This window comes from Hypomesus transpacificus, unplaced genomic scaffold (assembly GCF_021917145.1).
Source record: "Hypomesus transpacificus isolate Combined female unplaced genomic scaffold, fHypTra1 scaffold_88, whole genome shotgun sequence".
NCBI classification, from domain to species: Eukaryota; Metazoa; Chordata; class Actinopteri; order Osmeriformes; family Osmeridae; genus Hypomesus; species Hypomesus transpacificus.
Genome location: NW_025814039.1, coordinates 122,581 through 140,888, shown reverse-complemented (window position 1 = coordinate 140,888; position 18,308 = coordinate 122,581). Strand labels below are relative to the sequence as shown.

Here is an 18,308-nt window from a genome sequence, read left to right as displayed (position 1 = left end):
CCTGTAACCAAGTGGCGTCCCATTTCCTAGGGCTATGTAGCCCTTACCCTTTACTTTCGAGGGCCAAGGGGAAGGGGTAAGTTAAGGGGAAGGGGGAAGGGGTAAGGGGGAGTATTGGGATTCGGCCTTAGTACCATACTGGCAGTGTAGAACAGTTTAGTGTTGAACGGTTCGGTTTTTCACCCCTAGTATGCACTGTGAATACACATACACATACACAGAACTGTCATGTAAGTGTAGTGCATGACACTACACAAAGTAAACAGTATACATTTAGTCATTTCGCAGACGCTCCCCACCAGAGCGACTTACAGTAAGTACAGGGACATTCCCCCCGAGACAAGTAGGGTGAAGTGCCTTGCCCAAAGACACAACATCATTTGACACGGCGGGGAATCGATCCGGTAACCTTCTGACTACTAGCCCGACTCCCTCACCGCTCAGCCATCTGACTCCCCTAGGTCACTGAACATTAGAATATGCATAGAACACATACATGTTTACCTTTACATACTGGTGACGGATCTCCTTCACTCTGTCGCTGTTCCGTTCAAATGGCACATTGTACAATTTTTTCATGCGCATTTCATTCCTCCTGAGCACTCTGTCAATTGTAGCGACTGAAACTGATTCAATATTCCCAAAGACGTTGTCATCCTCTATAGCAGCACTTTATATCTCTCTCAACCTTATGGCATTGTTTGCAACCACCATTGCACAAATGGCTTCCTCTTGTTACGGAGTAAAAATACACCCTCTTCCACCTCTGCAAGGTTATCTTGCAATCCTGTGTGGTGCAGAGTAAAATTACAATAAATATGGCAAATCTTTACTGTAACACTACAATACATTAAATGTGTGACACAGTAAAGCTGTACATCTAAATGTAAAATGTACAGTGACAAGTTATTGTCCCACTGCAAGCTTCATGTATGACACAATCACAGTAGTGCAGTGTAGATTGTTTAGAAGTGAATAACTGTCAATTTATTTACACACCTGTTCTCCCGACGAAATGTTTGAATAATTGAATTTACAGTGGTTCTACCAACATTTGGCTGCACCCTACAACCAGCCTCAGCCATTGTGAGGTCGTGATTGACAACATGATCCACAAATGTAGCCCTGATTTCATCAGGGATCCGCCTGTACTTGGCCTTTTCTTCCTCTTCCCCTGTTTTGTCCCCTTCTTCCCCTCACCCCTCTTTCACAAGGCTGACCTTCCATTTCTGTGTCACAGTATTGTAGAAATGGTACACACTATGTCCTGCTTGGTTCATATGTGCTTGTAAAGTGGGGGTTTATGGGATTCAACTCTGACAATGATTGTAGAGAAGTGGCTAATTTTGGTTGCAACGGATGCTTCACACACCCCTTCTCATCAGTGAAAGCTGAGATTCACCAGAGAGAAATAGTTTAATTTAGGAAACATTTTCAGAAAGAAAAAAAAAGATTTAAAAAAACTGGGGACAACATTTTTGTATATAATGACTCAAGCAATGAAATAATGAATATTCGTTTTATATGGAATGACTATTCCATACTATAGTTAATTTTGACTGACATGACATGAGCAAAGTATAATGTTACAAAACAGCAGAGAGTTGTATGAAAGCAATTGATGCATGTCCAAACGCATTTGCAATTTGTTGGAAGGAATGAGAAACTGGGCATCCATTACCTGGGTAAGTAATACATAAATATATATAAACGGCAATAAATCACAATAAAGTCAAGGTGAAGTGAAAGACTGACACAGTTATATAGCCAAGAAGGGGAAGAGGATAATTTTGTAAAATAAATCTAACCTCATCTGGAAGTTCAAATGGGTCTAAAAGGGCCTCCAAAGAAAGATTTTGAAGGGCCCAATTGTCCCAAGGACATCTTCACTATGAAGTCCTTGGGACTTGTTTGTAAGTCTTTCGTTAGGGAGTCAGGTGGCTAAGCGGTTAGGGAGTCGGGCTAGTAATCTGAAGGTTGCCAGTTAGATTCCCGGCCGTGTCATATGACGTTGTGTCCTTGGGCAAGACACTTCACCCTACTTGCCTCGGGGGAATGTCCCTGCAGTTACTGTAAGTCGCTCTGGATAAGACCGTCTGCTAAATGACTAAATGTAAATGTAAGTCTGCATGGGTGAAAAAATTCAAAGTCCCAAAATAGGTCACTTTACTTAGGCTAATGGCACACGTTTAATCCAACCAACTAGTACATGTATATGGATCGCCGAGTTAGTCAAAATTAAATAAATAGGTCGATAAATACATACTTAAATAAATATGGCTATGAAAAAAATTCTGAAATAAAAAAAAGATGGCAATAAATATATAAACATAGCATTATATAATTATATAGCTGAATCCATTTACCGACATCAATAAATAAATACATTTCTTTATTTCAAAATGACGTTTTTGTAAAGACAACATTTATTTATTTCATGGGACTTTTATTTCCTAATGCCACATTTATTTATTTTTTGAGACTTTTACACACCACATTTATTTCCACATATATTTCCACACCACATTTATTTCTGTGCTGTATTTATTTCCGATCTCACATGCAAACGAGAGGGGCGTGGTTATCTTCAGACCAATGCAGCTCCACTTAAGATCGAAGGCAGACAGGGACACCTAGATTCTGTAGATTATCGAAGACATTTGTCGTGTCAGAGATCGTATGCTGGCCTTATAGATCAAATTGATCAGCATGGCTTGTCAGGATGTATTATTTTGGCACACATTGTAGATTTTGTAGAGGTACTTGGGCGGATAAGTGCTCTACACAGAACATAGATATTGAAGACTTAAATACCACCTAGGAAGACGTAGTGGTGGCAGTGATTGTAGCTTTGCAAACGAGTTACACGTCACACGAGCTAAAGCAATGTTTACAAAGGTAACTTTAGCGCTACGTCGCAGCTATCAAAGACAAAAGTCCTCACACGTAGGTTACTATAGGTCACCGCCATAACTCCCATTGGGAACCAATGATAAAAAGGCAGAGACGACACAGACATTGTGGGCAAAGCTTGTCTACATTGTATGCTTTTCGGCAGTGCGATGCCACTGTCACCCCCCCATACAGGTAGCTCTACAGCAATCCCCTCTGCACAGGTGCTGGCGGTATTATCGCCCTGGTTTCCAGACTACCTGGTTTCTGTAAGCATGCAAGCTGTGCATTCACCGAACAGCAGCAGCTGCCATTGGCCTCTATCACCAGATTTGTCACAAATTCACACAACATTCAACATTATTGGCGAATTTCATGTTGCATCCATATTTGCTGCTGTAGGCTAAGAAAATAAAACAGATGCAAGCTGGCATGAAGTGGAATTCGATCGCACTAGAGCAAAAATACATGATTGTTGGTCCGTTGAAGCTATTCAGGCTCATGGATGAAAGGAGCTTGTAGTCACAAATCTATTGGCATTTAAGCGACATTTTGGACGGCCTGGGTTCATTGAAAACAGCTGGTTATCGTGGGCACACCAGAAAATACCAGAATGTGTAGGCTAATCACCTAGGCCTATTTGGGGTTGTCTTGAGGCATTAGACCAATTATCACCCTACGTCACACGACTGTCAAGCAGGCTCAACTGCACATGTCGGTTGCAAAAGACGAACTTCTCCCGGGTCTATTACACTTGGAGTGTCAATCAGGTCATCATATATCTCTGCCCACTGGATTGCAAGGCTTGACTTAAACTTTTTGAGGCACTTGTCCTTTGGACACGTACATTTACGTTTCACTTGTCTATGCACAAAAGTAACTTGACCCCAATACTTTTAAATAGCCTGACCAAGTGATCGGGCAAAACTAGCCTGGCTAACGGAGGTCGCTTTCTCAGGCAAATGACGAATGAAACAGGCTTGGTTAAAGAAATCCGAGATGTTGGCTATCTTCAGCAGGCTCGTATCTACAACAGACAGTCCTCCCCGACGTTTTTGGGGTAGAATGGAGTGAACTGGCAAAACTAGGCTCGGGCAAAACTAGCCTGGCTAACGGAGGTCGCTTTCACAGGCAAATGATGAAAGAAACAGGTTTGGTTAAAGAAATCCGAAATGCTGGCTAGCAGGCTTGTATCTACAATAGGCAGTCCTCCCTGACGTTTCTGGTGTATAATGGAGTGAAATACAACATTGTGCACACTGCCAGTGAACAACCCGAGTCTGTTTTGCTAACGTCAAAACGGGGACACAGTCTCACTCAGATTGCCAGTTTTAAACAAATCACAAAACTAATCGGACCAGCTGGCTAAAAGCTGAATTCCCATATCTCTTGAAAACTGCCCTGTTCAACTTTTTAGACGTAGAATTGACTGTAAAACTGTAAAATTATGAACTTGTGACATGACGTGAAGATATGGCTGCCGCCCGACTATGCGGTCTACCGGGTGACATTCTCACTCAAATTTCAAGACTTTCGTGATCCAAATTAAGATTCTGATGTGACAGATCAATGGGGAATCGCTTTCTCTCTTAAAGGCTGTCCTCCTCGACCTTTTTGGCCTTTTTAAATCAAACTATTTGTATAATCTGTGTGGTCCTTTTGCCGTTTTAAATGCTATCCTTTCCCGGGTTTCTGCAACCACATTGTGCACGCATCCGAATGTTTACAAACAATTGTAAAGCTCTCTCTTGGAAGTCTTGTTGCTCAGTGGTAGCTGATTTAAACTGTTGTATTCTATTTTTAGTTAATCTTATATTTTTATTTTATTTTACTGTTGCTTGTTTTTTCTACAGGTACACTTGCACTTACAGATTCATGTTGTTTAAATTGTAACTTGCTTAACTACATGCTCTGATGGTTTTTCCCTTTGGCACTTATTTTTGGGTTGTTCACAATGTGTGCTTGTTTTGGCTACCCGCATGCTTTGGGGCTATCTTGTTGTTATTATCAGTGACCTATGCACTTTGTAAAGCTCTCTCTTGGAAGTCGCTTTGGATAAAAGTGTCTGCTAAATGAATAAATGTAATGTAAAGTGGCTTTGGATAAAAGCGTCTGCAAAAAAATGCATGAATGTAAATTCGTCTATTGAATTGCTCCACAGCACGCGCTCAATTCTCAGAGGCTCATCCTGCTCCTTGACAAAAAGCGGGACAGGTGCTCACCCTACTTGACAGCTCCCACCCTCGGTTTTAAGCTCCTGTTTCATTTCTCTTCCAATCGCAGCTCGCCGTTAAGAATATATATTATTTTTCGGCGGCCATTGTTGTTTTCAACTGGAATTGCCTGATAGCCATGTTGGAGGCAGCCACGTTCGGTAAGTCCTATTTTTACACATTTAGCTATAATCAATGATTGGGTTCTTAAAAGTACACTACTCTTGAATTATGGTGAAGGTTTGAGCACTGTGTGACCTTTAGATCGCGAGTTTGAAGTGAAAAGTAGCTAGCTTTTTCCCTCTGTGTAATTAGTGAATCATTTAGCATCTCGGCGAATTCATCAAAAAGGTAGACGAGGGCAGCTTTTAGGAGAACAAGCGATTCCCCACAGACCTGTAGGCTCAGAATTGTGATTTGGGTCGTGAAAGTCTTTGTAATAAGCCTATGCGCCAGGGAGACCGCATAGGCTTAGGCGGCAACCATGTTTTGGTTGCGTCATGTTCATAAGTTCACCATTTTACAGTTCGGTCGACACCAAAAATCAGCCAGATTTCAGCCAGATGCTCCGATTATTTTTGGGATTTGTGGAAAACTTGCAAGTGGAGTGAGACTGCGTCCCGGGGGTACATTGTTTTGACTTAGCCTCAGAGACAGACTCGGCTCGCTCACTGGCAGTGTGTAAACAATACTGTATTTCACTCAATTATACTCCTAAAACGTCAGGTAGGGCTGCTTTTTGTAGACAAGAGCCTGCTGAAGATGGCCAGTATATAGGATCTTTCAAAACAAGCAACCTACGTTAGCCAAGCTAGTTTCACTCGTCAGCCTATTTAAAGGTCTCTGATACCCCTTTTCCACTAACGCATTTTGGGTGCCGGTTCGGAGCCGGTGCTTAATCGCGAACCAGTTCTTCCTCTTTCGACAGACTGGGAACCGGAAAAGTGGTTCGTACGTGGTTCCTAACGAGCACCACTTCGGAGCTGGTCTAGTTTACGAACCAACAAAGAACCGCTTGGGGCGGGGTTACCGTGACCAACAAAACGCTTTGGCCGCCATTGCAAAGTTTTTACAATTCATATTTCAGCTAAACGGTACTTGTAAATCAGAATCTGAATGAAAATGTATCGAGAAGTGGGCAGTGTAGTGGCTGAAAATGTTCTTATTTTATTGATGAAACTGCTACTTTGTAAATTTGCTCTGACTTTTATTATTCTCGATTGTAACGTAAACATTCGGGATGCGCGTGCAATGTGGCTGCAGAAAACCGGGAAAGGATAGAATTTTTAATGGCAAAAGGACCACACGGATAATACAAATAGTTAAATTTAAAAACACCAAAAAAGTCGAGAAGGACAGCCTTTAAAAGAGAAAGCGATTACCCATTGATCTGTCGCATCAGAATTTTAATTTGGGTCACGAAAGTCTTGAAATTTGAGTGAGAATGTCGCCCGGTACAGACCGCATAGTCGAGTGGTAACCATGTCTTCGTCATGTCACTAAGTTCATAATTTTACAGTTTTACAGTCAATTTTACATTTTAAAAGTCGAGAAGGACAGCTTTCAAGAGATATGGGAATTCTGCTTTTTGCCAGCTGGTCCGATTGTTTTTCTGATTTGTTCAAACTGGCCATGAGTGAGACTGCGTCCCCGTTACACTGTTTTGACCATAGCCTCAGTCAGACTCGCTCACTGGCAGTGTGCACAATGTTGTGATTCACTCAATTTTACACCAGAAACGTCAGGGAGGACTGCCTAATGTAGATATGAGCCTGATGAAGATAGCCAGCATCTCGGATTTCTTTAACCAAGCCTGTTTAATTCGTCATTTGCCTGAGAAAGCGACCTCCGTTAGCCAGGCTAGTTTTGCCCGATCACTTGGTCAGGCTATTTAAGGGTATCGGGGTCAAGTGAATTTTGTGTATAGACAAGTGAAACGTAAATGTATTTGTCCAAAGGCAAAGAACTTTAAAAACTTAATATCAAGCCCTGCAATCCAGTGGCCAGAGATATATGATGACCTGATCGACACTCCAATTTTAATACACCGAAGTACGTCTTTTGCAACCGACATGCGCAGTTGAGACTGCGGGACAGTTGTGTGACGTAGGGTTATAATTGGTCTATACAAATGGCGAGTTGAACAAACACGGCGGATGCGCCGTGTTTGGATGCCGATGTAGGTTCGCAAAACCATGAGCAGCAACGAAACGTCCGCCATTGTTGATGTTGTGTTTGGCACTACCGCGCTAGCGTTGCTGGGAAATATGAGACGTATACAGTGACGTAATGACGTGGCTCTGTGGTGGCTCTCGCCCGTGGAAAAGCAAACCGGTTCTTAGTAAGCTCCGTTCTTGAACCAGCTCCGAACTGGCTCTAGCACCAGCTCCGAACTAGCTCCCGGTTCACTTTGGTGGAAAGGGGGTATGACAGTCAAAATCACTGTTTACAGGCAAAGGTCGAGCTGGTCTTTGGTCAGATGTGTATATTGACCAGTTTAGAGCTAAATACTCTTGCCAGAGCCTGGAATCGAACCCATGTTTTGAGTGACTTTGCATGGCCGGGTCTCTATCAGGTCAACACATTTGGATTCCAGTTCAAGTAATGCCACTGCATTTCACAGTCAAAACTGTAGTTTATGTCAAGTGTAGATGTAAAAAGCTTAATTTTTCACAACTGACATGGATCCTTACTTCACTTTTACAGGTCTGGAGGGTCATGCAGAGGCCTGCTCAACAGAGTTCAACAGAGGATGCTGAGAGAAAAACAGATCACTTGCTGGACTACCCCCCACTAGCTGGTGAAGGACTCTAATTGTTGTGTCTAATCCAATATGTAATGATGGTATGCATTGACACAAATCTGTGTTCTAGAAAGAGTGGTCTGGAGGTGCAGAGGTCCGATAATATCAGCTTTAATGCAACAGTTGGAAATCAACAAGTACAGACCTCTGGGATTTTCTAAGTTTCCCTACCCGCAACAGAGTTTGGGTTGGTTCACGAAGTCCAACTAACTATCTGTCCCTGCCCAGTGGCGCATTAATGCACGGGCTTACCTGGGCTTAAGCCCGGGCCTCAACCAATCAGGGGCCTCTTAATAATAATACAAAATAATAATGATGATAAACGTCCCTATTCGCAGTGTCATTACTCTGCTCTACAGTGGCATTCGGTGGTGGATGTGGAGGGAGGCCCCCCTCACCCTTATCTTAACAAAATGTAACAGAATGTATCAAAACCTATAGAGGGTAGAGTGTGCTTGCTTGCGTCGGTTGCAAATGGGTCTATTTATGAAACGAGCTGAAACCCCTTTGAGACAAGATACAGGGCTCTCAAGTGTCACGCATTGAGCGTGACAGTCACTCATTTCGGTCTTTTGTCACGGCCTCCCGCCACACATTGTATTTCTCACGCCGAAAAAATATATAATATATCTAATATGCCGCAGCACCCAACCAAAATTCCTCTGGCCGCGCCACTCTCACTATGGAACCGGCAGGAATCAATCGTCTCCCCTGGAGTTCTAAGTCACTTATCAGCCTATCAAAAAAAAGGATGTACACAATAGCCAATCGGAAAGTAGCACCATTGTATCTGGGTAAGATTTAATTCAACAACCAATAGAAAAAAAGCATATCCTGTAATTTTTCACGTGATTCTGCAACGTCTTCCGAAAGTTTCGTTCACCTACAGAGCAAACCACTGGAGTTTGAGCTACACTTTGCGCACAGAGTAGGCTAAGTCATGATCTCCTGGTTTAATGATACAACAACTTCACAACTTGTTTGACACAAACGATAACAACTTGACTGCTGTTAAAAAAAAATCCCAGATAATTAGCATCAGTTTTTCATGAGTGTCTGTAACTTAACCAACAGTTTTACACCTGCTCAGAACAAGTAGTTCATAGATGTTGCTGGTGTGTATTGGTGAAACTCACTCCTCAGGTATGTAACAGGCCTAGTCATATTTTCGTTAGCACACGATGACTGACAACTTGTCACATTATAAACATCTCTTTCCAAATAGGCATAATCATTTTAATAGCACTAAATACATTTAAGTGTTTTGCATAGTCGATGTTATAGGTCACTTTAAAAATGTCATATTTTATAATGATATCCTGGCCATGGATGCGTTAACCATTGCTACCTTTCAAAGATGTCAGGTAATAAGTTATTTATTTATTTTGATCCCCTGACGGGGGAATGTCACTCTTGCCTGTCTTCAACACTTGAGAGCCCTGAAGCTATTTTAACAACATTGTCACCACCGGCAGTATTTTTCAGATGGACACGCATTTCAAACAGTAGCTACCATCTGTTAACTGAAAATATGCCCCTAAACGCGACTATTTGGTCTCAGTCAGTCTAGAGCCCTGCGTGGAGAAGCTGAATTGTGCTACGAGCAAGCTAGCCTAGCTGCTGTAGCTAACCAAACTACACTAAGGGGATTTTTGGAACGCGCTGGAAATTAAAAACGTTTCTTTTGAAATATATTTTAGACTGTGGCATTGAAGACAGTGACACACCACACACGCTTGAGTTTAAATACATTATTTAATGTGACATAACTTACTGTACATGCAAGTCTTGAATTGCTTAAATGTATAATGCTGCTACACCATGTCACGCACGATACACTACTTGCTGTGAGTGCAACAGCAATGCACGTTGTATCCATGCTTCGTTGCTAACGTGTGCTGACTTTGTGACGTAGGCTAGCACAGTTCCCTTTGATGACACAAGGCACTTTTTGCCACAGAAACATAATTTCAGCCTAAACCGTGCAACGGAACGTAAATAAAAATACAAGCAACTCAATCGCCACCAAGACGAAACTTTTGACACTTGCGATTAGCCGGCGGGGCCTCAAGTGCTATTAAGACGCCCCTGCCCCAGCATATGTATTATACAGTGCAGTAAGATAAAAAGATGAAATGAGGGTTGAGCTTTCTCATGCATCAGGGAGTTGTTCTTGCTGGCGCGTCCCACCTGCTCGGGTGCCGTCTTAGCCCGGTTTCAAGGTTGCTTCTGAAATGAAGAGATTAAGACACAAAATACAGCCTGTTCCCCACAACCTGTGTGATACACAATGTTTAAGCTTAAGCAAACTTCTAAGTTCATAAGACATAACTTTAATAAGCACAATGCACAACTTTAATAAGCACAATATATTCTTTACTGGACAGCTTCTCTTCAGCCCTGACCCCAGGACAGCGACATCCAGCTGGCCTGCCCTGACTGACTGCCTGCAGGCCCTGCTTGCCCCTGCCTGCCAGCCCTCCAGAGACAGACAGTCACCCCACAGACACAGTAGTTCTGCAGACTGCTTTTTTGAGGACATTGATCAAAAAGCCAGCATTTTTTACTTTGATGAAAGTCAACATGTTTAATCCTTTCCATGTCCCAGCATGCCATGCTGCTGACTTTTAGTGTCATAAGTGATGAAACTAGTTCAAGTGATAAACTTTTGACCTGAATCCAATGATTAGTCATCTGAATATGGGATTCATGGAATTGCTAGTTTCTGCTCCACCATTGTGTAATAAAAAATATAATTTAAGACAGCAATTATATTTTTGTGTTATCCTTTCGCATTACACACATTCAGTCAATGTTCTTAAACTCAACTGATTGTTGTCACTTTATCGTTCATATTGAACAGACATCAGTGTTTGGGAAGATTACTGTATATTTCCACTTTTGATTTGTATTTCCATCGTAAGTTTGGTCTTTAAATTCATTTGGAAGTGGTATTAAAGGTCTTAAAAAGTCTTACATGTAACTTGTTAACACCTGTAGACACCCTGTGAAGCCCCCCCCCCCCCCCCCCCCCCCCCCCCCCCCCCCCCCCCCCCCCCCCCCCCCCCCCCACTCCAGAGACAGTTGGCGACAGACAGGTGCAGACATTAAGTTAAAGGGGCGATTGATTGCGAAACCGATTTTACCTTGTCATAGTTGAATAACGACAGTTCGGTGGGTAAAATGAACATGCAGTGAATATCAAAGTCCATGGACACCTCTTTCCTATGCAAATCTCAAAAAGAAAAATGTGGCTGTAAAACGCTAGCTTTTCAACAAAGCCACCGGTTTGACGTAGGACCGCCCTTTTTGGCTCTGGTCTGTATCTTTGTCACGCCCCAAAATGTACATCCAGACCAGCCCGAGGTAGCGTCTATCTCCGATACTAGTTTAGCTGCGCGCTGCTCTGTGTAGGCTACTTATAAGGAATTACAAAGAAGAACGTTTTGAATTATAACAAGGATATTGAAAATGGACCACGGTCGTAAATGCTGTGTTCCAGGCTGTACAGGGAAGGCTAACACTCAGTCTTCCCAAGGAGCCAAACATTCGACAGGCATGGCTGCTGTTGTCTATGAGAAGATCTCTGCGAAGTTCGACGCTCAATCATTCATTCGCTCGAAACATTTCACCCAAGACAGTTTGGACAACCTTGGAAAATTTCACGCAGGATTTGCTAGGAAGCTGAACCTGGAAAGAGGTGCTGTTCCGACCGTATGCTCATTGCAACCGCAAGCTATAAGGACAGTATGATGTTGTGCTAACAGTTATTAGCAATGCTAACGTGTACTGTATATAGCAGGGGTGTCAAACTCATTTTCACCGAGGGCCACATCAGCATTATGGTTGCCGTCAAAGGGCCAGTTGTAACTACGATGTAACATCAGTAACGATGTTACTGACGAGGCTCATTCATGTGTTTTAGCCCATGAAGATGGAGCCATGTCTGGCCAAGTGGAGTGTGCAGAGAGTCCCGGGGGCAATGAAATGTCCACTCCTTGTGAGTATTTGATTTTCTCCTCGCACCAACCATCATTGTCATTGTCCATTCAAGTAGGGAGGACAAACCCGTTTGAGCGTTTTTCCTGAAATACGTTTTTATTAGTTATTCCTGGTGAAATTATGGAATTAAATGACATATTTACGATATTAAAATACGTGTGCACAATAATATCAACAATATTTGCTAAATGTAGACGTTTTTAAAGGTTTTGAATTTTACCTCGAAGCTACTTCCGTTAATCAGCAGTTTGTGAAAAAGAGGCTAGTTTTACAACAGCGACTTTGAATGTAAACTACTTTAACATGTTAGCTGATTAGCCAATATGAGTGAGATATGTATACAGTTACATTAACAAACCTCTTGCTTGTGAAGTATTTTGTCTTAAATACGAAGGGAACACATCACATTAACAATTCTAAAATGCTTGACACGCCAAATGTTGTCTTTTTTTGACAAGCGTCCCTGAAGCTCAGATTCCGAGTCGAGTTCCATGAAGCGTTGCAGTGAATGGTTGCAGGCACTCATCGGACTTAAACTCAAATAACTCAAATGTCCCAACTGGAAAAATGTTGCGGTTTCACAGTCCTGTAGAGGACATTTTTCTGAACAGATTGACATCAAGTTAAGGTTGTGGCATTAAAGTTCAGGTTAGTAGCCAAGGGTGTAAAGACCACTCGGCTAATTACAGACGTCTTAAACTGTTAAAACGCCAGTGCCACATTCGGGACGGTATTCACACAGGCATTGGATCAATCCTAGTTTTCGGGCCTACTAGCTCGAATGTTTTTAGATGTTTATCTGCTACAAATGAATGAGTTGTCTAAAAAATGAGTTGGAACAAAATACCACTATTAAGTGTGCCCTTTGCGCCCCTCCCCCCACCTGTCTGGGCCAGGCTGCTGCTGTAAGTTGCTAGCCAACCTTTACTGAGGGGACTGTTTGAACGCGCTGGAATAAAAAAATGTTCATCTTTATGTATATTTGAGACCACAGATTCGTAGATGTACGTTTCCACTATATGTTAACCGATTTTAAGGGCGATCGGATTAAATGAGCGAAAACAAGGCACATCTGTCCATATTTTGTTAGTGAAGCAGGGAGAGGAATGCTCGTGGCAAGCTAACTGGCTGGGTAGAGCGATAGGGAGTTTGTTAGCACTCAAAATGTAGCTCTTAAACAGGGGCACTCCTAGGACATAAGCTCGATTATAAAAAATCCCCCAGCTGGGAAATGTTCGCGGTTTTCACAGTCCTGTAGAGGAGACCTTCATGAACACAATGACATCAAATTGAGGCTGTGGCATTGAAGTTCAGGTTAGTAGGCAATGGCTCAAAGTGCTCTCAGCCATTTACAGACCTCTTAAAATGGGAAAACCTCTGTGCCACATACGGGATGGTATTCACACAGGGATTGGCTCTAATTTGAGTGACAGGTTGATTCACCAATTGAAAAACTCATCTGGGAATTTTGATTTTTGTAAGGGGAGTGCCGAGATTTTACTGTCGCCGTTTGGCTTCCTAAACAGCAGTAGAATTACAAGTTTTTCTAAACCGCGTCGCGTACAGCATTACAGTGAGCTACACTGGTTTAAAACTACAGGTATATAAGGACAATTGTACCCATGAATTGTTTACTAGTAATATAATGTCATAATAAATCATAAAAGGTTCATCGATATGTGAGGCATGTTTATTATTTTAACGATCGAAAACGGATGTATCACAGACCGCTATCGTATATGTCGTTAAACAGAGGCTAATTACGCTAACGACTCAGTCATCAAACGAAAATTGACTACTGTTTTCGAAAGTAAATGTACTGATAATATCAGCGTACATCGTACTGTACATTAAATATCACAATTGTGTTTTTTATCACAATGTTAAATGAGGAGTAAGTTCAGTTTGGCATTTGTTGACGCTTGGAACTCTCCGTTGTGATTACATTGAGAGCAGAACGTTTGTCCTCCCTAATTCAAGACGAGTAGTTTTTCCCTGCTTGTGAATTATGCGTTGTTATGACTCAAGTATTTCATTATTAATTTAGTATATGCGAAATGGCCGTACTTACAGGCTCATGTGTTTCAGACTCCGTAAGTCAAACCTTGTATGGCCTTGTGGAAGCCTTCTCTGGCCCAGAGAAATGTGCTGCCAGATCTCAGCGCAAGGAAATGTCAATTGAGTATTCACTTTATCCATTGCACCAACCAAAGGTCTATTCAGGACAAGGTGTTACTCACTGCTTGAGAATCAAATTTGGTCATTATTAATTTTACAGGCTTAATGAAATGTTTCAGACTTGTCTAGCTTAGAAGAGCGGAGGGCCAATTACTTTTATTTCATTTCAATAATTGTAAATCTTTGAATATTCTTTGTTTTCTTTGCTCTCAAGATGCAAGCACAGCACCTCGGAGCAGGGACCTGTCGACACCCAGTGAGTATTCATTGCATCAGACTTGAAACCGTCACTTTTGTATTTTGTCAGGCGTTGTGAAATGTAAAAATATTCTGTGTTTTTCAGGATCTCGTCATGCAGCAAGAAGTCATGCGAGGGATGGCTATCGCTCCAGGTAAAGTAGCAGAACAGGGCACAGCATCAGTAGTGGCTGGCTTCTATTGGTTGGTCTCCAGCCCTTATTTTTGGTCAACCAGTAGAGTTAGACTGTTTCAGTGTTAAAATATGGCATGTTATGGCCAAGTGGCTAAGTGAATCTATTTAAATGTTACTAGGTCCAGCAGTAGTTCCAGCAGTGGATCCAGTATCAGGTCCTGGCACAGTGAATTTTCGAGGCACACCTTCAGGTCCAGACATAATGCCCGATCCCGGGAGGCCCCCAGTCCCCAGGCCAGGTCCAGACATGATGCCCGATCCCGGGAGGCCCCCAGTCCCCAGGCGAGGTCCAGACATGAGGACCCCAGTCCCCAGGCCAGGTCCAGACATGATGCCCGATCCCGGGAGGCTCCCAGTCCCCAGGCCAGGTCCAGACATGATGCCCGATCACGGCACAGTGATCTCAGCAGCCCCCCTGCTTTGAGAAAGAAACCAAGTAATTTAAAATACCTTATTGCAGCAGGTGGTTCACCCATTATAACTTCTAAAACATATTTTTGTGATGCAGAGACTGGGAGATGGGCCTTCCCATTGCCTTGTGGTGGCAAGTATTGATCTATTGGCAGTGGAGATTTTTTTTTACTATAGTACCACCTTCTCTCTTCCTGTACTTTTCTCTCTGTCTGCAGAAACTGCTTTTCAATTATAGCGTTGGCATGTCAGATGATGATATTTCTTTGGACTTTTGTTTTTTTCTCCAACACTGCTGTACTAATAACAAACACTGAAGCTGATTACAACACCAATTGTAAGCTAGCTAACCTTGCTATTCTAATTGGAGCATTGGAATCATCAACAAATGTGTTATTTCAGTGTTCCAGAAAAAGGTCCTGAGCCTACTGGTCGACATCCGTCATTTCCTGAAGGAAACGCAGCCTGCCTCTTCAGCCGTCCATATAGAGGATTGAGACCATGGAGGACTTTGAGTTAAAGGAGCAACACCTCTCTGATGCACAGGCCTTTGATACTCTAGTAGGTTGTACAAGTCTGGAAGTAATGGATAGCACGGGGCAACACCACCAACCTAATTCGGCCCTGAAAAAAACACCACAAAGCCATGTACGATGCATAGCTAAAATGCTGAACACCAGTGTGTCAAATAAGCCCCCAGTGTGTCAAGGATCACTGATCGAAATGTTTCAAAGCCTAACTAAATAGTCATGTACAAAATGACTCAAACAGTATTAGTGTGCAACATACTGTGCAGGCTACTGACACAGGATCAGAAATCCGCCTGTGCATCCTAGGTACCAAATATATCCCATAGGGGGCGACACACACAATGTAAGTCAATGTAAACCAAACAATGTATGGTTTCAACCTAAAACAAACTAAACGAAGGAAGGCAGCATAAATACATATATATATACTTGTGATGCCTTCCTTCGTTTAATTTGTTTAAGGTTAAAACCATGCATTGTTTGTTTGGTTTTCATTATATATAAATATATTCATAACAAATCATATAATAATCGCATATTAAATCGCAATTGCAATATTAGTCAAAATAATTGAAATGATATTATTTTCCAATAATCGTTCAACCCTTGTGTCAGTCAACTTTATTATGGACTTATTCCAACAGGTGCTGCAAATTCCAAGAGTTGGTGGGCGGAACATCAAGGACTGTGTTCACAAAGTGTTGGACAGGTATCTACAACATTTTCAGCATGTTCTCGTTCATGTCAGAATAAGTTGGATTTCAATTAAAATACAAGTTCACAACCAAATGCATTGTGAGATTATAGACCAGCAGGAGATAAGTAAAGGGATGAAAGGAGGACCACCCTAGGGGACACTTGCATTATTGCATGTGTAATGTTGTTCCTACATATATCCTTCACATTAATTGGTGGCCAAGCCGCGAAGCCACCTTAAGTGTTTCTACGTATTCTTCTTCTTATTATTATTATTAGGATTCCTCCGTCAGGAGGAAACCTATTGTTATTGTTAGTTTTATTATTATTCTTGTTCCATGGAAGTCAATGGCAGCCCCTAGAACCCTTCGACAACTTTTTGTGAAATTTGGCACACTCATTAAGGACAGTTGATTCTATACCTACACCAAGTTTCATGTCTCCCATTAGACCACTCCAGCGCCACCAACGGGTCAAAGTTGGACTTGTGTTTACACACGCAACTTTTGAAACGTATGACCCATTTTCAAAAATGAGGTACCATTGGATTCCCTGGATCAAGCCGAGTTCAACGCACCCCATGGCGTCAATTTCCGGTTATATAGATTTTCCGCTATTTCCGGTTTTATCAAAAACCTTTGAAAGCCTACTCCTACAATTTTTGTCATATCTTCTTCAAAGTTACCAGAGATGATCTTCAGACCAAGCCTCACAAAAGTTATCGAAAATAATTTTGATCCTCGCAACCGTTTGTCCGGTACAGCCAATCAAATTCATCAGAAAAGCCGCCAAACAGGATGTGAAGTCATGTCTCAGCAAATCTTTGAGATATCAACACGAAACTTGGTATATCGATGGAAGACACTACAACATGTTACCGTGTGCAAAGGCAACTTCATATCTCCAAAAATGATTGATATAAAGCAAATTGAACTTATCGCTAACGCTAAAATAATGCTTTACACATCAGCCAGTCAAAAAATGATACTCTGATTCAATCACAAGTTCATATGAAGACTCTTGAGAATGTTTATAACACAAATCTTTGAAAAAGTTGACTGTAAGATCAAAGGTCGATTTTTGGTGAATATTTGAAACATGCTTGCTTGGCTAATTTCTAGCCAAATTTCCAATGAATGTCTCCCCTCCTCCTGCCCGCGCGTGCTCCACATCCTCACACACTCAGCCTTAACTTACACACGCGCGGGCTTGGCAAGACGCACACGCAACATTTCAGGAGAGTGTGGGCTGACCAAGCCCCCACTCATTCCTTAGTCTCTAGCAAAGGCCTTGTGGATCTTGTAATCTTGGATCTCTTAACAAAAGATGATCTTTTTGGTATTGCATTTCCGATTTTGTATGCAATGGTAAAAAGTTATACAAATCCTGAAACATTGATATATATATATGTATTTATATATATAAATCTTTATTTCAGATGCCAAGTTCCACATAAAATAACAGACATAGAGCTATAAAAAAGAGAGTAAAACAAAAACATAGAAAATAGATAATACAGTGCATAAAAAGTATGAAGACTTTTGTGCCAATGTAGTCTTAAGTTCCAAGTAATCGATAGCAGCTCTTTAGAGGGTTGACCAGAGCCTCTACTATTCAGTTCTCAGACTTGTCCAGTCGACACATGAAACCATACATCAGTTGTCTCAGGAGTGCCCTACAGGTTGGTACGTGCTTAGACAGAAACAACTGACCAGCACTATGCCACCTAGGCACATTAAGTAGCAATCTAAAAGCATCATTGAAACCATACATCAGTTGTCTCAGGATTGCCTTACAGGTTGGTACGTGCTTAGACACAAACAACTGACTAGCACTATGCCACCTTGGCACATTAAGTAGCAATCTAAAAGCATCATTGTAGGCTACTTTCAGTATCTGTATACTCCTTTTCCTGTACATAGACCACAAATGAGCAGTGTACAATGGTGTTATGTAGGTTCTAAACAGGGAACATTAAACTGAATCTGAGCACATAGAAAACGTCCTTAATAACATACTGGCCTGAGAATATATTTTACAGCGCTGTTGATACATATCGTTGTCATCTGTCCAATCATCAGAAATGACATGGCCCAGATATTTTATTTCCTCACAAACACCAAGGGGACTGCCAGATAAATAAAAGGTAG

The 18,308-nt window shown here is 41.9% G+C and overlaps 1 protein-coding gene across 5 annotated transcripts in view; it reads left to right on the top strand.

Annotated features, from left to right (window-relative positions):
- The window catches only part of smfn (small fragment nuclease), a 37,024-nt gene extending 21,238 nt beyond the window's left edge, over positions 1–15,786 (top strand). For 2 of the 5 annotated variants that reach the window (XM_047018037.1, XM_047018035.1), the window contains exons 8-11: positions 11,834–11,908; positions 14,303–14,344; positions 14,432–14,480; positions 14,641–15,411. In XM_047018037.1, coding sequence (XP_046873993.1) covers positions 11,834–11,908; positions 14,303–14,344; positions 14,432–14,480; positions 14,641–15,076 — 602 coding nt within the window. In that variant the 3' untranslated portion in view covers positions 15,077–15,411. Of the gene's footprint in view, positions 1–11,833; positions 11,909–14,302; positions 14,345–14,431; positions 14,481–14,640 lie in introns of those variants that run through there. The other 3 variants (XM_047018034.1, XM_047018033.1, XM_047018043.1) reach the window with 3 other exon arrangements.
- The last annotated feature ends 2,522 nt before the right edge of the window (positions 15,787–18,308 follow it).